At 37.5% G+C, this 22,164-nt stretch overlaps 2 protein-coding genes across 2 annotated transcripts in view; one reads left to right on the plus strand and one right to left on the minus strand.

The window, feature by feature from the left end:
• LOC122847118 (A disintegrin and metalloproteinase with thrombospondin motifs 7) overlaps nt 1-12,093 on the plus strand; it is a 126,698-nt gene extending 114,605 nt beyond the window's left edge. Inside the window, exon 25 of the mRNA XM_044144489.1 lies at nt 9,692-12,093. Coding sequence (XP_044000424.1) covers nt 9,692-9,828 — 137 coding nt within the window. The 3' untranslated portion in view covers nt 9,829-12,093. The remainder of the gene's footprint in view (nt 1-9,691) is intronic.
• A 3,602-nt stretch (nt 12,094-15,695) lies between these two features.
• Nucleotides 15,696-22,129, minus strand: calml4a (calmodulin-like 4a). The gene is made up of 5 exons (XM_044098960.1): nt 21,423-22,129; nt 21,287-21,317; nt 20,975-21,115; nt 20,103-20,291; nt 15,696-17,075 (listed from the first exon to the last, which is right to left on the minus strand). Exons 1-5 carry the CDS (start codon nt 21,423-21,425, stop codon nt 16,978-16,980), a joined length of 462 nt encoding a protein of 153 aa, XP_043954895.1. The 5' UTR covers nt 21,426-22,129; the 3' UTR covers nt 15,696-16,977.
• Between the last annotated feature and the right edge of the window lie 35 nt (nt 22,130-22,164).

Consider the following 22,164-nt stretch of genomic DNA (forward strand, 5'->3'; position numbering starts at 1 on the left):
TTAGAAGAGAAGCAGGAACTGATGCAAAAAAGGAGAGACAGGAGATTTTTTTTGGGAGCGTGGCCAACGACAAAACCACCTACAGTCTGTAAATAAGGTGACTGGATTTGGATCTGATCCGACTTGAAAGAAAATGACATTTCCTAAGGTATTATTTGAACAGCCTTGTAAAATGAGAGATGTGCTCTAATGTGGTTCTAAAGATGTGGTTCTCCTCTCTCATTGCATGAGAACCAAACAAAACGGTGCCCTGCAGCTTATGCTGCTGAAATCTGTCGGCAAGCAAACATCACTCACGTTGGCAAAATGCTCAACACTTTGCCAAATGCAACAACGTACACGTACCTAATGCTACCTCTTATTTTAAGAAATCTAAAACTTTGTATTACAAAACATGTCAAATTCTAACTTAGAGGTCAATAGTCACATTCTTATTCATTTTACTGTATTTTCTAGTTATTTTATGGTATTTTATGGCACTTTTTCGGGTGACCTCTTTGACGTTGATCTCAAATTTAATGGGAAGAAAAATCTCCCTGGCAGTCGTATTTTCTCTCTTCCGTTACTTGATATCACTTTTTAGTTTTTTGTTGTTCTGATTGTCCTGTGACATTTCCTGCCTCGGTGTACCACATGAAGAAGCTGGATGCGTAAACGTGTCATGATATTTTTTGCTCCTCTAAAAAGATTTTTAAGGATGGTGTATTAATTGCAACATTGATTTTATTAAATCAGAGAGGACATTTTTTTTTGAAGAAGAATAAATCAAGGCCAGTTTATTTATGGACATTTGAAAGAGGTTTTCATGCCAGTAATGTGAAATAGAAAGAAAGGCAGCACAATGTTGACACACAAAGGTGGAATGTGGTTATATGGTTTGTAGTAGAAAGTTGGTTTTTTTTGTATGTGAAAAACAAAGGAGCCGTCAGAGGTCGCTGTACGTCAGTCAAAGCAGGAGTTTCATGGATAAAGTTTCTTTTTTCATTTCCTGATGCAGAGTTTAAAGTATTTTGTCAAAGGGAGTATAACCTCCCCTCCGTTAGCTGGTTTTGCCCATCAGAAGGTCCCTGTGGATCATTTTTGCTTCAATAGTAGCACAACATTCTACTAACGCCTCCAAACACAACACTTAGAAGTCAACAAGCGGTTTAATGGAATCCACTCTGTACTTTCCTCAAGACATGATCTGCGCAGGTGCGTCCCAGAAGGGCTGCAGGTCTTTTCTGTAGCGTTGCGTCATCAACCAGAGGAGGAGGGAACGGAGAGCGGAGCTTTTTCTGCAGCAGCTGTCCAGCAAGTCTAAGCTGAATATTCAGCTCGCAAAGAAAACAGCTGCAGCGTCCGAACCTCTGAATATGGAGACGATGTGCAGAGCATTTAAAAATAAGTTGCATTTTCCCACAACTTTATAAGACGGTAACGCAGCGTGTGGCTACAGGCGGCATGGTGGATTTCCAAACAGCTCATGTCTTGGTTGTTGTTGGAGTTAAATTTAGATTTGAAGTTATTGCGCGATGTTATGAGGATGTGGTTGTGTGGCATTTACAGGTTTCACCTCAGCGTTCAGGTGCAGACCCTGCAGCCTAACGATGCCAGTGTGGAGATCTAAACATTAATTCATATAATACAAATTTGTAAATTAGAGTGTTTATACCCCCCACAACACAGGTTGGAAATACAAGTATGCAAAAATAAATGTCTGTAATTATTTAAATATTTATTTCTTATGTTTGTTTATTAAATACACGTTTAAAGAAAAGTGAAATAATTCAAATGTGAGGTTAATGTGGTAAGATAAGTGATTCAGATGCATGTATATTTTAAAAAAGATCTTAATGAAGATTAAGAATTATTTTAGTATTTGTTGAATTGTTTTATATTTCTGTGTTTCTTTATGCCACGAGTTTAATATTTACTCATCCTATTTTCAGCATAAATACATTTATTAAGGATCAGTAATATAAAACACCTTACTAAACAAGCTTAAATGATCATAACATACAAATTCATGTTTAGACGTTTTTACACTGGTGACTACTTAACTGTAATTAAATTCAATTTAAATTTTCATAAAATTGACATTTTTATAACTTGTCTCATATAAAATTTTTGATAGACTTTCTTTGGATTAGCTGAATCAGAATCTACTAAACCTGATTGGATATTTTTAGTTTCTTTTTTAAGACATTCTGCTTCCAGGTTATCTGGGGACAACTAAGCAAGTTTTTTTTTTTTGTTTGTTTGTTTTAAATTGCTGCCAATATCCATCTATGAGGGACCTTATGTTACAAGTGAGTCACTGAAATAAACAGAAACAAGCAGGAGATTAGTCTAATTTGTCCTCGGCTGTTTCTCGAAGGCCGTGTTCGTTTCCTCTCAGGCTGACTTTTATCTACTCCCACCCACTGCCATTTTGTTTAACAGGTTTTATGGATTGAAAATAAACTATGTTGCAAACTGGATTTTTTTTTTTTTTTTGCTGTAGGAAAACATTTTTAATTAGTTCTCAGGATGTTTCTGGTGGTGATAGTGAGGCGTCTGTGTCCTCAGGCGAAAAGTTGCATATCCTCACGTTTAGAGCTACATTGCAGCATTTCAGCCAAAGGCTTTTGTAACCTTGACTCCGTGGTAAACTGTCGAGCGTGCCATCAGCCTCCTAAAATGCCGGTGGCAGTGTGTTCCTTTTTTATTTGTCACGGCTCGGCTCTCCGCCCCACTCACAACGATTTCTGCCTCGTAAAATTGCGAGATTTTCTTAAATCCTTCTCCACGTTTGCAACTGTTCTCCAGGAAATGACACTAGTCAGCCGGCTCGCTTAAGTGAACCTCGACATTCACGAGGTAATTTGCATTGAGTAGTTGTGGTTGAATGTGGGTGAGTAGGGGCAGAACATTTTTACATACAGCCTTGTACGTAAAAATTGAGGTGCAGCAGAACATTTTAAAGGAAAATTGCTTTCTGGTGGGTGTACGCGTGGGTTTATATCACTGTAATTTTGTATGTACAACATTTTTAGCTTTTGGTCAATGCCCACTGTAGATCCTGCATAATGTTTTATAAATGAGACCTGTAGTCCTCCAGAATCTAAAGCAAAAGATTCTGGTTGTTATTAATGTAAACAAAACAACCTTTGCTTAAAGATGCCGTCCTTCTCTCTCTGCCCATTTCCTGTTTGATAGCTGTCTATAAGGGCACTGGTGCCACTTTTTTAATTGGCATACTTTCCACTAAGTGCATCAATAATTACTCATTTAAATGAGCGCAGACCGCAAGAGCTATTTTGGGAGCAGGTTTTTCCAAAGTGCATAGACATTTATTTAACACCAGCAATGTTGCAAATTATTTTCTGCTTAATTGGGTCCCACGTCATCCTTTCAGAAACACTTGTATTTTGAGATTCTTATTAAATAAATATACTCATATTTTGTATTTATCACAAACAGTCCTTTCTGGACATGTGTCCATTTTAGTGGAAATCCAGGCTGAAGATTTTTTTACTATCATTTGTTCTCATCTTGAATGAAGTTTAAAAACGACTAATGGGTGAATTCGCTCTCTATTACAACCAATAATAAACTGATTAATGTTAATATGCTATATGTGGAATGACTTTTGTCATGTATTATTGCTAAGAGAGAGACTTTGAGGTTCTGTGTTTTATTATATGATTTATGGTAACCAGGTTTTCACCTTTTTAGCTTGGCTTACTGTCGTTAAAAACACTTTGTGGTCATGTTACACATATTCCTAAAGGAGTTCATTCAACAACCTGTGTTACTGTGTCAGGCTCAGCTGCAGTCATAGGCTCACATTCAGGTATATAAATTTTTTTTTTTTATTATTATTATTATTATTGTTTTTGATCCAATTCAGGTTTTTATTTATTTATGTTTTTACTATTTTTCTCTCTCTCTCTCTCTTTTTTTTTTCACCCAGCGGGTCTTGGAAAGTAAACCCTGACATTTGCACTTTTCCAGGGACTCTGCGCTGATCTCTGCATCTGTAACTGCCCTAAATAAGGAAAAGTTTCCCAACAAGGTCACCGTCAGCCCAAAAATTTTTTGTGCTCAGGGCCCAACTCTCCTGCACCCACAAAGTACCAGAAATATTTATTGCAAGTTGCAAGTTTGAGTGGTTTTTAGCAAACAGGTTCAGGCTTCAAGTCATGGATTTAAACCTGGATTCAGGCAACAGAGTTGGATTTCTTCTTAAATCCAACTCCTTTCTCTGAGTATTACATATGTGAAAATAATATAGACATTGCCTTTCAAACGTGAAAGTAAACGTTGAAGGTCTTTTTTTTTTTTACATCCTGTCCTGTTAAGGTTTTATTTGATAAATCGACATAAAGCGACACATAACTGAAAAGTAAAATGAGAATCAAATATGCTTTTAAAAATGATCACAAATAAAAAGGTAAAACGTGTGGCCTCCATATAATGTATAAATCCTCATTTACCAATAAATAAATTTATTTGCAAAACCAAGAAGAACATTTGTGAATCAAAAGCTTATCAGAGTGCAGCACAAAAGTTGAAAAGTTAGAGATATTTGGAACCAGAAATGTTTGTAAGTAAGCGTTTTATCTGAAGCGACTTATTAACAGGTGCGGAAAATGTCTAAGAAAACTGAAAATACACCACGTTTAAGGACAGAAATGGGTTCATAATAGCACTTTTAACTCTAACAATGTGGTCAAATAAATCCTGCGTCATTGCAGCCACCCAAAATCCTGTAGCCAACTTTTTGGACAACTCAGTGGCAGCACTGGGATGTTTTATACTCAATTTCTTAAAATTTAGACATCTTAAAAATGTAATTTCAATTTGTCACAATTAAGTTTGAGATATCTTCGATTGAAATTACAGACCTTTCAAATCACGTCTCCATCAGTGTCGTCGAGATATCTCGAAAGCCATTTTTGATTTGTCAAAATGTGACGGCAGAAATCTTAAACTGTTCATCCTTAAATGCAGATATCCTAAATTACCATTCAGGATAGCCAGAATGTGGGCATGTCGAGTCAAAATTCAGTTTTAAATGTCTAAATTAACTGATAATTAATAAAAACAATGTTTATGTTAAAACAACCTGCCATACTAGGACGCCCTTGTTTTAGTAGCTTTGGCAAACTTGGAATAAAACCTGTTAAACGGCAACCGACCCAAAACGAAGGCAAAAGTTCACATTTCAGACCACAAGCGTAAAGCTTTAGATCAAAGCAGATCAATGTTTTATACAACCATAGACATAAAGCCCATTGAGAGTGTGCGGTATACTGTTCCTTGATCCTCTGTATTTTTTCTGAGTTTGAGCTGCTTCCCAAGGAAGATTGGATAAATCTTTAGTTTCTAAATGTCTGTGACCCTTAACGACACGCGTCAAAAGACTCGAGGCTGAAAAAGAGAGGATTAAATAAAAATGCATTAACACTTATCCAGTTCTTTTTGTGAAACACTTTTTGTTGTGTCTGTCACAAACAGATAAAATGCATTGAAGCATAAACTACAAACAAAATACACAGAGGTCCAATCATTCCGGTGGCAGACATACAGCTTCATAAAGATCCTTTTGTGAAAAAAAAGATGTTTAATCCTAAAGTACGTCTTCTGACACTGTTCAAAGCTAAAGCTTGTGTTTTTTTTTATTGAACGTTAAGCTCTAAAATAATTAGTTTGACCTGAACAATGCCTGGATTTTTTTAGAGCCCCATTTAAACTGTCCATCATCTAACTTAAGGTTGTGTTTTCACTTGGTGAAAGAGAATTAGCCAAGCCTTACCACCTCCCTTTGTGAGCCGCACCAGTTGACGCAGCAACAAATGAGCCGTTTTGGGGAACGTCATGTGGAAAAATTATGTGTCCTTGACGCGACATAACAGTTGCATCCAGTTAAAATGTATCCAATAAAATCTTCCTATTCTTTTTTTTATATCGCTGACTCAATTTTTAACACACTGACTTTGAGTGCGCTCCACATTTAGTCGGACTTTGTCAAACTAACTTTAGCATTACTTCTTATCATTTCAATAATTGACTGGTTTTCATTTTTATAGCCACCTTGTTGGCGGTCTGAAAACATGCAGTGCAGTGCAGTACCTGCGATTATTACCAGCAGTGGAAAAGATGTCAAAAGCTAGAAGAGATCTATGCTGTGGAAATTAAAGCTAGAAGCTGCTGATCAGGCCTGAACTCTGGGTGATGGACTCAGAGCCGACCGTTCAGAAACGCATAAAGATAATTAACAAAGTCGGCCTTCTATCACCTGGAGACATTTTCTAGGATTAGAGGAGTAAAGTCACAGCAAGATCCACAGAAGATAAGCCATGTTTCTCAGATTATATTTAAGGGCAAATTCTGGTGAGTAATTATCTTAATGTTCCTGAGTTATGAAGATCAACAAATGTGGATCCGCACTTGAATGCTGTGCTCCCATTTTGACAAATGGCTTTGAGAAAAGGAGCTTTCTATAGCATCTTATGTAAGCCTCATACTTTTGTAAGTAAAAGCTCCATCAAACTTTGATCAAGCTTTAAATAAAAAATACAAGAGAAAATAATAAAATCCAATCCTTGCATATTTTAATGATTGGGAATTAGTTGTTTTTTTTTGTTGTTTTTTTGTTTGTTTTTTTTACAAAAACCACCCATTTAATTAAAGGTCATACTTATGAGGAGGTGATTCTGCACTGAAAGATGAATTCATTTTAAGACCGTTTGCAGATCTTTGAAAAAACATAAACATTGACAGTCTTTACTAGTTTGCTTCCTCCTTATGTGCGTACAGTTATTGAAATAGACGATTTCTCTGTTTTTCTTTACTTCTCTTCCCCCTTTGAAACAGATGGTTCAAACATTTGCCACCTGCTGTCTGCCGTCTCCCGCGGCTCTGGAGCTCAAGGTTTACAAATGAAAACATTTTAATCTTTTGTGATGATGATGACGATTTGATGCTGCTCTTGATGCGCACAAAGGCGGTTAAATATTTAGCCTGATTAAAAGCGTGCTCACTTAAAGGAAAACTTTTGACACTCTTAGAGTTACAGGTGTCTGTTGCTCAGGGAGAGTCAAGTTGAAACGTGGTCTGTTAAAAGTCCTTTTCTGTTGCAGGCGTGTTATTAATCATCGGATTACAGCAGGAAAGTGTGGGTTTTTGCCTGGTTTTTATTGTGCTCAAGCGAAGATGAGCATCAGATGGTAAAACAAACTTTACTCCTACAACACAATGTGCTAATTACAAGGACAGATTGAGCTCCAAAAGAGTGAAAATGATTCACAATTTTGAATGGAGAAACAGGCAATAAATTTCTTTGAATCTTTTGCTGAACGTTTCTTACTTATTTTTGTTTCTTATGTCTTGTTTAAAAACAATATTGTATTCATTTAATATGTCCCCCCCCCCCCCCCATGAGTCATGTTGAATGAAGGAAATTGGATGAATAAGAATAACTATTCTTAGCAGGCTAAAAGAAGGTTTGAATGAAGATTTCATACGTCTGAAAAAAAAGTGTCATTAGTGGCTCGGTGGTTTTTGGTTTCTGGTGTTTGTTGCTTTTGTTTCTGCTTTCTGAAAACAGCGAAGGTCAGAAATCTTTTACAGTGACAAAAATAGACGTTTCCCATTGTGGAAGTCCAACTGTGCCAATACTGATTTAATGCAGAAGGACTTTAAGAAGCGGAAATCTATACTAAAAAAATGATGTATTAATAGATCTTCTGCACTGTCACAGAAACGTTAAAATTGAAGTTTCACCATGTTGGAAGTATGTAGCTTTGAAAGAGAGCAGCTTAATTACTCTGAATCAAACTGACAGAGACAACAATAACCTCCAAGTTAAAAACTGACACTATGCTTTGCTTAAAAATTGCTTTGTTGCATGCAAAATGCCTTGTCGAAATGTAGAGAAATGTTCTCTATGTCACTGCATAGAGAACATGCGTGCTGGTTGGACGGTTTTTAAGAAGCAAATTTGTCTTTATGTCTAGTTCCAGAATTAGAAGAATGTACAAAAAAAAAAAAAAAAAGGTTTTTAAAGGTTTTGTACCTTTAAATTGCATTTTACAACTGACCAAGACTTCGGTCACCTTCGTGAAATACTTCAATTGGAGCGAGTCCAGTCTGACTGCAGCTGGAGGGAGGATGAAATGAAAGGTTAAGCTCAGTCAGTATTTGGAAAAAAAATTAAATAAATAAAAAAAAATATATATATATATATATATATATTGTTTTTGCAAAATGTGGTTCATATCATGGCTCTTTGTGCAAGGCTGCAAAACTAATGAAGTATTTAATGTGCAATTTCCTGTGGGTAAATATTGTTTTGCAAACAGTGAGATGCCTTCTTCAGTTTTGTCTTTTCACCTTGCTGCACTTTCATTGCCACTTTCTGGACTACTTATGTCACCCAAAAAGCAAAAAATCAAATGACACACATCAACTGTTTTGTTGAGCAACAGTTTAATTTTCGATTTGCTTATTGTTTGACAGTGAAAAGTGAAGTAAAAAAAACTCTCTTCTAGAAGTCCAGACAGTCTGACTTCCAGCTGAATGACCGAATTACATGTTTAATATGCTATTCATCCGTTTGCTTTTGATGTTGCTTTCAGCTGGATCAAGCATCCAAACCTCGTCCTTCACACCGGTTTGCAGGAATACAGGAAGCCTCTAAGCCCATTTTCACAGAGCTTTCCACATATTTCTGGGTGTCTTTCAAGGGCGGTTTTCAGCAGCCCCCAGGTCCTTTCTCAAATATAAGCATCAAAGGCGAGTCGGTTCTCTCTGAGTTCACTTTCTCAAATAATGCATTTTAATTTTTCCCACAAGTAAATCAGTCATGAAAGATAATTGAATTTCACTCTCATCCAACTGTGGCAGATGTCCAATTTGGTTCATTTACATATTTATTTTTGTTTCCTTTTCCAGGACTCGCTATTATCAATTTAATTTCCACAGCAAAGATCTCTCTTTTTTTATTTCCATTTCTTTCGCATATCTTTCCATCAAAGCAGTCGGCTTCCCACCAAAAGTTACAAAGCAAATAAATGTTCCCAAATGGTGTTCAATGTTTAACTCAATCCAACCACATGAGAACCATCTAGCTCACAAAATCTGCTGAAGTCTAGTAAAAATATACTGATATAAAATCTGGGGAAAGCAACAGTTGATTGTCTCGTTTGTTGAGCTACTTTAACAGAGCAACGTTTTGTATATTTCTACTGGTATTTTAACTGTTTTTTTCCTAGGTTTTTAAAGCTGGATGGCCTTCTTGCCGTCATCCTGATCTTCACTGTCCTCCACAGATTCCTGACTTAACTCTGTCCATGTTACTTTCACTTAAAGTTTTTCACTTAGACTTAACTGAGTTATAGTGAGGGGTAGCTCATATGCACATACATTATTTCACAATACAGCCACATTAATTTGCATTCATTAAAAAAACAAAACCTAGACTGGGCAGAAAGTTAGCTCAGAATTAATTAACTACTTTAATCACCTAAACATAATGCTGGTGTCGTTTGGAAACTTTAGCTAGTTCTGGGTTTTGGACTAAGCCCCATGTGTTACAAGATCCTGAAAATCCCCCTGACCAGTTCAGTTTTTCTACTGGTCACCTGCTCCATAAACAATGCAGCCTCTTCTCTCAGCGACCTCTGACGTTTTCTGAGCGCGTCTCTTTCTGTCATCCACACAGGAGCGGTTTGCCTTCGCGACCGTCTGGCATCTCGCATCTGTCACACTCTGCGCTCGCTCAGTCACTGCCACCAGTCAAGCATGCAGGCACGCTGCTGCAAGACGTGCAGTCGGGACTCCGGCATGCCTCTCCGCTAAGGTGCCACTCTCCTCGCGTTGCTTCAACCACGAGGTAATAAACCACGGGCCTTTACAGGGAGCCAACCATCGGGACCTCTGCTCACGCTTAACAATCAAGTCACTGACAGACGACAGAGTTCACTTGGAGCTGGTGTGAAGGACGGAACTGCAACAAACAAAGAGCTTAAACATTCGTTTGCACTTTGTGCGTCCCGCATTTTGACGACGTCTGTCGTTTTACAGAAGATGAGATTTTTTTTCGTTCTACCCAGTGGCAATGCATTAACACATTTAGACAAACCGCTAATCTTTTCTGTTGTAATGCTTGTTTTTATTTTTGATGACTGCAGCGGAGTCTTAAAATATGCAGCTCAGAAGCTTTTAATATGTGGTTCCTGTGTTGGGAAGCAAAACATATGATGCATAGCTGATAATTTATCATTTCATTGAGTCCTATGCTTTTAGCCCACTGCATTTCTGTTAAGCACTAATCTTTTGCATTACGGGTCTCAAACTGTACCTGCTCGACTAAGGGTTTTTTTAAAAAAGGGAGCCATGTGTCAGGTCAAAAATGTGAGGTCTTTCAGAAGGTTTCCAAAGATTGCTATGTATTGCTAAAATCGTTTTCAAATGTTTTGCTGTATGACTTAAAGTGCGGATACATAGTACCTGAGTGAAACTGTGTTATTGCCTGTATCAAGCATGTCCTACCTGCTAAAGCTTAAGTGTAAAGCCTGGTTCACACAGCGACAAGTTAAAATTTACAACTCTGTTTTCAAAACCTCAGAGTCCCCAAAAGACATTGAAAAATCACAGCTATATCAAGTTTGATTATACAGTGTGTGGCGTTCTGAAATTTTACTCATGGAATCTCTCAAAACGATTTAAAGTTGTTTTGAGAGAGCCAATCGCGATCAAACTTGAGTTCAGAGTAAACAAACATGGCCGACCAGGAAGAATTAACAGTGTTTTGTGTTCATAAAAACACGGTAGACGTCCATGGCACTTTCTAGTGTGCCGTGGCAGAGGTCTGGCTTTCTGTATTTTGAATTATCCTCCATCTTGGATTGCCTTATTAGTCCAAGATGGAGGATTAACAACTTTTCAATAAAGGCATCTTGGTAGGTTTTGTTCAATCGCTACAAAACCTACCAGTCGGAATTAAAACCTGGTTTTCTGGTTTGTAATAAATCAGAGGATTATCTTCAGAGCCATCATAATATTTGGAATATCCATAAGATTGACAGAAGGGAGAAGTCAGGTCAAAAATTGGCATAATTATCTTAACGTGTGAACCCCTGAATTCACAATGTATTCATGTGTCAGGCTGAAGTTTTTAATCAGATCAGCAAATTCTGTCTAGACATGAATCGAGTTACAGCCAAAGTTCAACACTCAAAAGGCGTGCTTCCACTTCCAGAACCTTTTGCAGAAACCAGGGATTTTTTTTCTGCTGTCTAAGGCTTTCCAGGTTGGCAGAGACTAATTCAGTTTTACAATTAAACACTGCGAAATGGTCACAAGGCTGATGTCCAGAAAACCAGGTTTTAATTCCGACTGGTAGGTTTTGTAGCAATAGAACAAAACCTACCAAGATACCTTTATTGAAAAGTTCTAACGAGAGCCAATTTTAAAGTTTGTAGTAACTTTACATGAGCTGCAAAGCATAGCTGTTGTGTCAGAATCATTGGTTACAGGTTTTATTGCCTAAAATCACGGTTTTTACTTTTACAACAGAAGTTTCTCAATCATTGAGCGAGAGTTTGCTAGAAACACTCGCAGTGTGAGTCGGTGCTTCTTATCTTCAGCAGACCTGGTTTGGAGCCGACAGGGGAAAAATCACCAGATATTTATAGTCTGGATAAGAAATAAAAAAATGTTCTGGGCTTATAGTCATCATGTGTTGATCAACCAGCTGGAATCCACTAATGAAGAGGTTTTTTTTGTTTTGTTTTTGTTTTTTGTACCACAGTTAAAAACACTCTTGTATTTTCATGCTTGCACTCATTCAGAAACAAAACATTTCATGGTCTCGGTAAAACGGCCGTGACTGATTTATCCTTACGTGACTCTTGGTGCACAGCTCCGCAGTCTGAATGACCCGGCGTCACCTGAACATAACAGAACCTCCAAACAGCTTCATGTGAAAATCTGACGCCTTTGGAAAGCTTCAATAGAGGCTAAGCAGTTTGCCCTGACACATTGAGTTTTATGTGGCTTGTTAATTAACAGAACCTCCACCAAAGCGTCGGTGAGCGCCATTAAAAATCTAATTTCCAGCTACAATGGAAGAATTTCAGACCTTTATTCTGCACCTGTTAGCTAAAGTCATATTGAACCGAAGCTGAAAGTGACTTTAGTCCTCGTTTATTTAGAATCTCAGGAGCATTCAACTAAGAGGTTCAGCTGGATCACTATTTGTTTTTTGTTATGTTTTTTTTTTTAAATCTATTCATTATCAGAGTTGCCTTAAAAATAAATTCTCCTTTTTGGTCTAAATGAGTTTTTAACACCCGTAGTCGGCTGCGGGGTATGACTCTAAAGGATCAATTCAGGCAACTACAGCCACAAAGGAAGAGTAACTTGTCTTGAAAATGATGAACTAATTTAGCTTTTAAGGTTCCTATTTTCCAACAGTAGCCTCAGGAAAAGCTGTTTTAGTTCCACCTCTAGTCCAAAGCTTCCAGCTTTGGTGCAGATAACCTCTAAAGAAGCCAGAGAAATGTTGGAGGTAATCGGGTAGCTTGCACTCAAAGAAACATCTGCTCTGACTTCATCTCTGAAGCTCGGTGGTTTTGTAAAGTTTTTATATGCAGTCTTTGAAGCAGAAATGAATGCCTATGTTCAAAACGCCCCAATTTTTAATTTTTTTTTTCTTTATCATGCTCTGGGTTTATTTTTCAGAGCCCTTTTCATGCAGCGTGTTCCTGACGCCGCTGTCTCTGTCATGTTTTTCTCAGTTTGGCTGAACAGCAGTTGGTTGTGAAGATGTACCAGAGCAGTGACAGACTAGGGGTGGGCTTTATCAACGCTTCAGCTTGTTAAATGTCTGCAGCAGCTTGTAAAAAAAAAAAAAAGGCTACATGAAATAGTCTAAGAGGTTACAGTTGTTACCCTTTGGCTTTACCACACAGGTTTGTTTTTTATTCTTTTAAACTGTCAGAGTAAATGTTTAAGAAAATAGAAGCTACAGGTATATTTGGTGCTAGGAGCTGCACAGGCTCCACTTGTTCTGGTGCCAGTTTCAGGTATTGGCGGGCCCAGTGCCGTTTCAACTCATTTGGTGTTTTTAATCCTGGTCAAGCTCTTACTTTGAAGTAAATGTAGTGTGTTAGAGTACTGCTTGTTTTAAATGATTGTCAAACATCTCAAAAAAAAAAAAAAGACACTAGATTTTATCATGTTACATAAGAACTGTTGATGGGTGAACACGTGTAGTACTCCATATATGTACAAGCTCTGGTTTCTGCTTTAAAAATGTTTGTTTGATCCTGTCGAAGCTGCAGCGGTACCTTCAAATGTTTCTTTAACATGTAAAGTGTAAACAACGTCAAACAAGACGGACTCGCTTAGACGTCGCAGGACATCTCTGTACCTCGGCCTTCACGTAACTTGATGTAACGCGTGACTGACGGTTTCTCTAAACAGATGAACATTTCCTCTGAAAAGAAAATCATTCTTGATAAAAGCAGTGCTCCTTTTTCATCTTCAACAGACCTTGTAAAATAAACAAAAGAAACGTCTCCTTTTGTGAAACTGTCCCGTGTATTGCATGTTTTGTTTTTTTTTTTCTTTTCTGACGCTTCAGGTGAAGCGGTGCCATGGAGAATACAAATTATGGAGAAAATGTGATTTTAGCCTCTACGTGCTATTATCAGTCAACTGTACTCAATAAAATACAATTAAACCCGTGGAGTGTATTTACACCCTGTATAAGAGTCAAAAACATATATTTTAGTGCTTTTTTCCTTTTTTAAAGCAAAGAAAAAAAATGCAAACATGCTATCTTCAAGAGAGGATCTCCTCTTTGTCCAGACACCCAGCTCCCTTTTTCTCATCGGCAGAGAGAAAGCCTTTTCCTGATACTTCAGAAGAGTTGGGTTCAGAAAGATGCAGAAGTTTCTGTTAGTGCGTCCAGTACCTATGCCGAAGGAATAAACTTTGATCCGGATTTTTTTTTTCCAAATTATGCAAAAAGTGACTTGGAATTAGACGTTCCCCAAGAATGCCCTGGACAAGCTGACGGAGACTACAGAAAAGCAGCGTGTGACCGTCAGTAGGTAAAAACCTTTTCCTGTTCCATCCTCGATGCTGTGACTCAGTTTGTTTAATGTTTCGATGAGTTCCTTTGTCTTCCTTACCAAATTTCTGTCAAGTCACCAAACGAGTCCCTTTAAACTCAGTACACCAGTGGAATGTTTGATAAAAATTTATCCTTTAATCAGTTTAGATTTTGTTTGAAAGTTGACTTCAAATTCAGTAGTGCATTATTAGTGTCAGTTTATTGTTTAAATCATGTTTAAGTTGCATTTCACTTTATTAGCTTATTATGAAATACACCTGAGATCATCCATCCTCCCGTTTATTGTCTCCCTCTTATCTGACTGCTGGTGTTCTGGTGTTTTCTGTGTTTTGGGGTGAAATATATGTACGTCTGAACAGCTGGTTTATTAATTAGTGCGTCCTCTACATGTAATTCACCAAGCCGAGTTGCAAATAGTAAAATTTTACTCCAGGCTTTATTTGTTCCCCCCATGTTGGTTCTTAATATTACTAATATAGTTGCTTTTGATTTGTATTAACTTTTTTTTGTGACGCCTTTTCCACCACATCGTCCACCTCGCCATCATCTGCAACCAATTAATATTAAGTACAATTGATTGTGAAAGTAATTTGAATGATGGAATAAGTTTCAACAAGAATTCACATTTTTCACATGGTGGAGAATTATTTCTTCAGGCATAATTTCAGACACATTTTGAAAACTTGATTATTTCTGAATAGCAACATATCCCAGCATCGATCCACACTTCACTTTTCTGTCTCCTGTCTAGCGTAAGGGTTTATGTTCAACATTTTTCATACTGTGCAAAAAAAAGCTGATTTAAAAAGAAAAGGTCAAGAAGCTTAGTTTTTATTTACAAAAGTGTTCACAACATGGGAAAAACTGACACCAAAGCTAAAACAATCTCCTAATTGATAGGTGCTGAATGATTCTGTCCTAAAGATTGTATTTATACCAACATAAAAGAGTTTTCAAATTATTAACCCCCTACAGCGATGTAATGATCTTCTCTTATAAAGCCTCTTTAAGCAGCATTAAAGCATTTTGGTGTTTGCAGTTTATCTTGTGTCACAGAGGGAATGCCACATGGGAAAGGCGACGTTGCTGCTGATGCTGTAAAATATTTTTCTGTTCATTATATTTCTTTTCTTTGCAGTTTGTGAAATATTAAAGAGGATTACAGAGGCTGTTAAACGACTTTATCACCTACTAAAAACTGCGGAGCTTTAATGTGGAAGTGATGTATATGGTTTGTCATTTCCCATAATGGATAACTTCAAGGGCTGCACAGTGGCACAGTTGGTAGAGCTGTTGCCTTGCAGCAAGAAGGTCCTGGGTTCGATTCCCGGCCCGGGGTCTTTCTGCATGGAGTTTGCATGTTCTCCCTGTGCATGGTGGGTTCTCTCCGGGTTCTCCGGCTTCCTCCCACAGTCCAAAATCATGACTGTCAGGTTAATTGGTTTCTCTAAATTCTCCCTAGGTGTGAGTGTGTGTGAGTGTGTTGTTTGTCTTGTATGTCTCTGTGTTGCCCTGCGACAGACTGGCGACCTGTCCAGGGTGAACCCGCCTCTCGCCTGGAACGCAGCTGGAGAGGAACCAGCAACCCTCCCGACCCCATTAGGGACAAAGGGTGTAAGAAAATGGATGGATGGATGGATGGATAACTTCAAAGTGCTCTCTCAGCAGTTTTGTGCAACTTTCCAATGATGCTATAAGCTGGTCATGCTTGGAGTCAAAGCAATAATCAGAATAATTCAAAGAACCACCTGCAGGGAAATTTATGAAGATCTCTCAATAAAGGGGAAAACTGAGAGTTGTGTCCTCAGCTGCTGTGAACTCCCAACAAACAATCCAGAACTGCACTGATGAGAAGAAATCTCGCTAAAGCTTTTGAAGTTCCAGGAGAACAAGTGGGCAACATAAGGTAATTTTACTTATATAGCACATTTTCAGCAACAAGGCAGTTCAAAGTGGACTACATGTTGGTCTACTTGGACCAAGAGTGAGAAAAATGGACTGCTTACCACCAGAAGAAAAACACTAACAGGAGAGTGAAGACGTGGGAACATCAGTTGTGTGTTTTGGCTTATGCCAGTGGGAGATTTTATGTAAATAAAGACAAGGTGAGTGGAAACATTGAGCAGGAAATTCTCGATAAGACTCTGCTGCTAAATGCTAAAATATGAAAATGAAAGGTTTCTGTGTTCTTCTTCTTCAGCCATACAGTGATACTGAACCCACAGCTAAGGACTAAAGATCTGCTTGACTGGAACTGAAAATCAGCACAAAAAAAAACAAGAGCTGAAGATCCAAGTACAAAGAAGAGGACAAAGGACAGATGTTTCAAAATAACGGCTGTCTGAACAACGCATGCGTATATTTTGTCCACATAGGAGAGAGCTACGGCTGAGCTGCCATGGTGAGCAAAAGCTTTTCAGTTAACTAATTATTTTTTTCCTATTTTCATTTGTATTTATTTCACAGGCATTTTCACAGGTGCATTAGAAATGTATTTATGAAGAAAGACATTAAGAAAAATTGTTCTTTTCGAATTACAAATCCAATGGTAAGTTTACAAATGTCCAATCCCAAAGAAATATTAGAAGTCAGTTTTTTTTAAAATACAGATTTAAAAACCAAATGTGAGCATGTTAATTTAGATTAGCATGATAATATCACGATGTATGCATGCAGTGCTAGTTCATGAAGAAAATACTCAAGTGTAAAGGTAAATAATATCTTCTGATTTGATCAAGGGCCTCCGTCTGAAGCACTGAAGAGTTAGGATTTCCACAAGTTGCAAAACTCAAGTTTATTGTGTCACCAGTTCGATTTAAACCGCTTTCACTTTTTTATTTATTTTTTATTTTTTGCTGAAATCGTCAATAATCAACTGGTGGCAGTGTCACCATTTGAGTAAACGCTTCATAGTTAATGATGCCGTTTGACTTGACGTTTGCTTCTTTGAAGAGGTCGTCCACTGAAGGAAGAAAAGAGAAGAGAAATAACAGATTTAAATATGATTTTTAGACCAAGCAAGCTTTCAAAGCCACGTATTGAAAAGAATAAAATGTTGTTCAAGCTCGGAAAAGTATTTCAGTCATGTAAGGCTTTTTAGTTTCTTTTTTTAATTTTTTTTTTTTTTTACGGTTCATTATGTTGCCAGCAAAGTTGAAGTTTGAATCCATGTCAAAACAGAGAAAGAAAAAATAGGAATGACTTCTCTGAAATTGTCTATTATTCCTATAGTTCTGCTCATATAAACCTCTAGTCTCACAAAATTATTGCTTTCATAGAAATGAACCAATAATGGAGACACAGCAATGTAACAATTTTTTTTTTTTTTTACAAAAATGAACCCACCGCTTTTTACATACTCTGTATTTTGGATAAAGCAGTTGGATAGGTATTAGATTTACTGCTGTGCGCCAAACACAAATCTGACTAGTAACTCACTGTGTTCTGTCCCTTAGAAACTGGGACTAAATTGTAAATTTTTTAGGTAATTTGTGTGAAGTGTTTAATCTGAACATTCTACAAGATGAAGGAATGTTATTTTTGCACATATATGTTATTTTTGCACGTATAATGTTCCAGGAGATAATCTGTACCAGGATGATCAAAAGAGACCAAGGAGTGATTAAGCATGTCCTACACACACACACACACATGCAAAAAAAAAAAAAAAGACACACAAGTCTTTCTAATCTGGCTTTTTACAAAGCCTTGCAACCTCTGCAAATGAGTCCAGAATCCTTAAACAGCTGCACTATAGCAGTACAGGAACCCAGTTCTGTCTCTGCTGTTTCCGTTTTTTTTTTGTGTTTTTTTTTTTTCGTCAAAGTCCAAAGCACTGTTGTCTGCTCTTTCAGTGGAGGGGCATTAATATTCAGCAGTTCAGAGATCCACTAACTTGATGGTTGTTTTCCCGCTGAGACTGAGTCAGGCTTTTTAACTGTGAGCTGCTTAATGTGCATGGCACCCACCCAGTGACACCCACCCACCGACAGTGCTGAGAGTTACATGAAGCCAGCAACCGTTTGAATAAGAAGGCTTTGAAAGGCTCCGAACACCTCTGGAGATTTACCCAGACTTTAGCATCCCCTCTGTGTGTCGTCCCATCAAACCTCACAGCTTGGGATTCATAGTTGTTGCCAATAGAAATGACACAAGAGATATTCTACTGTCTGTAAAAAAAAAGAAAAGAAAAAAAAAGGGAAATATTTAAATAATGGCTTGGCAGTTGTGGGAATGCAGTACTACATTTTTATTTTAAGTACATAAGTAATGTTGCTTAGGGTTTGAATAGTAGAATAGTCTTTTTTTGTTTGTTTGTTTTTAAAGGCACTTTTCTGGAAACAAATTTAACTGGTTTCTTTTAATTACTAATAAAGACAAAGTAACAAAAAAAAGAACCTTTTTGCTTTTAACCAGCTGGATTTGTGGTGATGAAAGCTGTCAAAGTGGCATCCTGCAAATGTGCTTGTTTGTGCTTTTAATGTGATTTTGAGAGCTGCTGAAAGGACGGGTTCTGCTGGGCTTTCCTGAGCGTCGCTCGAAGCTGTTTTATGTTGTGTGAAAATTGCTCAACATTATCTTGTCTAATAGTCAGCAAAGAAATCCATATATTTTACAAGATCCCAGAAATATTTAAACTGGGTTAATCTGATTATGAATTTATTTAGTAGAACTTTCAATTTTCCTCAACGCACCAATGCTCTGTAGTAAAAACAAAAAGACATTTGGAATCAGACCTTGCAGATGTTTAAGGAAGGAAATAATAAAATTTAAGGAAGGACCGGTCTTCCAACGAATTGAACTGATGAAAAGGTTTGAATTAATATTGTCGTCGTTCTTTTTTTTTTAGCAATGACAATAAATAAATCCACTTCCATAGGAAGAAAGTCCATATAAAAAGGTAAAATAGAATAAAAACAGTCTTTACTGTACTGCAAAGGACAATAAATAAATGTCTTTCTATTTCAGCAAATGTGGGAAAATCAGGTATAAAGGTTCACACAGAAAAGTTCTTGGTGTAAAAGACAAAAAAATTATAAAACGTGCTTTTTTTATTTATTTAAGCACCACAGACTTCTCTGCAGAAATCTATCGGTATTGAACATTTCTCAATATAACTGCTGCAATAAACTGCTATTTTTCTAACCTCCTGCAGCAAAAATTCAAGATTCAACATGATCAGGAACCAAGATGCAAAATCAGCATTTTCAGTTTGTTATTTTTGTTGCTGTTTTAATATGATGAAAGTACTTTTGTCGGTGCCTGAACTTGTAAGAAAAAAAAAATGCAACGTCCATTTGCTGCTGCTGCTTCTGTTCAGATGGCGTATCCATCAGAAAACACCACGATGACATGGTGAGCGCAGCCCCTCAAATCCAATTGCAGTTAAAAAAAAGATAATTGGTTGATAGAAAAACCTCCTTTTTTAGACACCGAGGTTGTTTGGGGAAAGAACATTTCCAAACTTGAATTGAGGCAAACAGCTTGCGAGTTTTCTGGGAGTCACAGAGCTGAACTCAAAAGCCAAACTGATTCTGATCGCTTTTTTTTTTTATGTCATTACAAAACATGATGAAGATACAATAAATGCGTCCAGAAATGTGGTGAATTGTCAGTTTAGATAAGAGAGGGAGTCTGGAAAAAGTTAATACTTTTACTACTAATATTATTTTTGTCTTATCTAAAGTAATGTAAGGAAATGTGAGGGCGTACACTTTTTGATCAGTCCTTTGAGTCAACCCATCTCTGGCAGGATTTAAGTTTTAAAGATATCTGTGCTTTTCACTCAGATGAACAAAATGTTCAAAAATACCAACCACTTTAAACAATATTGTTAAATTTGCCTGCCCGTTACCTTACAACAGTCAATTTAATTACAACACACTGCTACAGTACTACAGTGACGTGTGAAATCAGCATGTTATTGTTGCTAATCAAAGGATTTTGGCCAAATTAACTCAACATGAGTCAGATTTCCAGAACAATTTACCTTCTTTGTCTGTGAGTTTCTCTCCTAAGGTGGTCAGCTTGGCCCGTAGCTCAGCTGCCTGGATCTGTCCTTTCTTCTGCTTGTCCGTCATCCTGAAGGCCTCCAGGATTTCATTCTTCGGGTCTTCCTGCTGCATCTGCCTGTGCATCATGATCAGGAAGGTAGAGAAGTCCACCTCGTCTTTCTTTCCTAAACAGACATTATATTCATTAACTAGATGCAGTCGAACCATGAGTGTTACAAAGCTATGTGCATGTGTGTATGTACATTTTTCTTATTTCAACAGAATTTTAAACCACCCACATGTGGTTTTGATCAATGTCTCTCCAGGATTTACACAGGTCTTTTTAAATGTATCAAAAGAATGAGAAAAGTGAACCAAGACGCTACGAAGGCTCCACCTTAAAAGCACCTTACCTGAAAGCTATGTAGTTAAGGATTTAAAAAATATAATAATAAAGAATCAAAGCAGAGCCTGAGAAATGTCAAGCTTCCAGCTAGTCTCTCACTGTTGGTTATAAAATCCTGTTTCCTGATTGATAAATTGGGCAAAATCTTTAGGATCTGTGAGACCGACTGCTGGGAGCAAAGTGCCTTAAGGTCTAATTTCAGTAGCTTATTAAAATAGTCTGGGTCAGGACTCAAAATTACATGGAAAAAGCAACTAATGAAACCCTGGAGAACAGACAGCGACGACATTTGCGTATTCTGAGAAAGTGTGAGTAATAGGAAGCAAAAATGTGAATAACAATGATCGAATCATGCTTAAGAGAAGGTTAGTTTTTCATGTCCAACCAAAGCGTCGTGAGGGGAGCACCTTAAGGGTTAACTGTTAAACATTACATTTTGATCTTTATTCTCAGTGTACGTACCAATTTTTTGAACTTGAAGATGCCTTTCTATTTCGCCAAGCGTGGGGCTTGTTCCCAGGCAGCGCATAACTGTTATCAGATCTTTTGACTCGATTTTACCCTTCTGCTTTTTGTCGTACAAGGAGAAGCATTCTTTGAACTCTGCAAAGAGAAAACGGTAGAAATGATGCTATGTGTTCCTAAATGAAGCAAAGAAGCTGGTTTGAGTAAAGATGTTTAGCTAACGGTGGAATTTGATCCTTAAGTATCAAGAGACGGTGAAATGATTGTATAAGGAAGTGCTAAGGGAAACAAAACACAAACCGCTCTTACCGCTGATTTGAGCTGGTGTGAAGAATTTAGCCTGCAGAACAACAACAGCTTTGTGTCAGCTGTCATATAAACAAGATGGATTGATTCATATAAAAAAATACAAGAAGGATTTAGGGAAATACTTTCTTTCTCTTACCATTTCTAAAGCTGTTGCGCTTCCTTCCTGGAAGAAGAGTGCCCTCTGTTACCAACGTCACCTGTGCCTCCACCTGTCTAAAGTCCAGCTGCGATGGACTGCAGTGCAATTTAATACGTGTTGCTGTGGAAACGCTGATACCAGATCCAACATGCCACACTGGCCCTTTCCTTACCACTCCCACATAAAGAAGAAGTCAGCAATAGCACAGAATCCCCAAATACTTCAACATGAAAGGATGACTATGTGGGAAAACAAAGGCTTATATGCTTAAGGCTCATTCAAATCAAGGTACATTACTAATAACCCGGGATGAGAAGCTGAAGGGCTGTTTGTCTCCAAGTCTTATCCCAGCGGTTTGTGCACCCTGCTGCTTGCTGTAGGCTCCAAACCCCTGCAGCCGTACAGCAGGTGGAATGGAGAGAAACTAGGCCAACAGAGAGGGATTAGTGACAGAATGCATTGATGAAAAACACTTCCCGTCTTCTAGCCGAAGCTTAAAACATGGCAGAATTGCAAAATGAAGGGGTGAGGGTGCTTTGTTTAAAGCCAAAAAAAATGAATAAAAAAATGGATGCCTCTTTTTCTTCTGTTGTTTAGCTATAATATTAGCTTGCTGCAAAAAAACTATTTTTGCTTTATATTTTATATCTTAGAATTCCTGAAAGAAGACAAAACCAACTTACAAGTGTCTTTTCAGAAAGACATCGAAGCTTTTTAAAAGTCACTAAATATTTAATAT

The sequence above is a fragment of the Gambusia affinis genome, linkage group LG02 (genome assembly GCF_019740435.1).
Source record: "Gambusia affinis linkage group LG02, SWU_Gaff_1.0, whole genome shotgun sequence".
Lineage (NCBI taxonomy): Eukaryota > Metazoa > Chordata > Actinopteri > Cyprinodontiformes > Poeciliidae > Gambusia > Gambusia affinis.

What these genes read in the sequence shown, in the direction of transcription:
- calml4a (XM_044098960.1), bottom strand. An exon ending in CACACCAGCTCAAATCAGCG is followed by an intron (nt 21,116 to 21,286) that starts GTAAGAGCGGTT and finishes TTCTCTTTGCAG; the next exon opens with AGTTCAAAGAATGCTTCTCC. An exon ending in GAAACTCACAGACAAAGAAG is followed by an intron (nt 17,076 to 20,102) that starts GTAAATTGTTCT and finishes TTCTTCCTTCAG; the next exon opens with TGGACGACCTCTTCAAAGAA.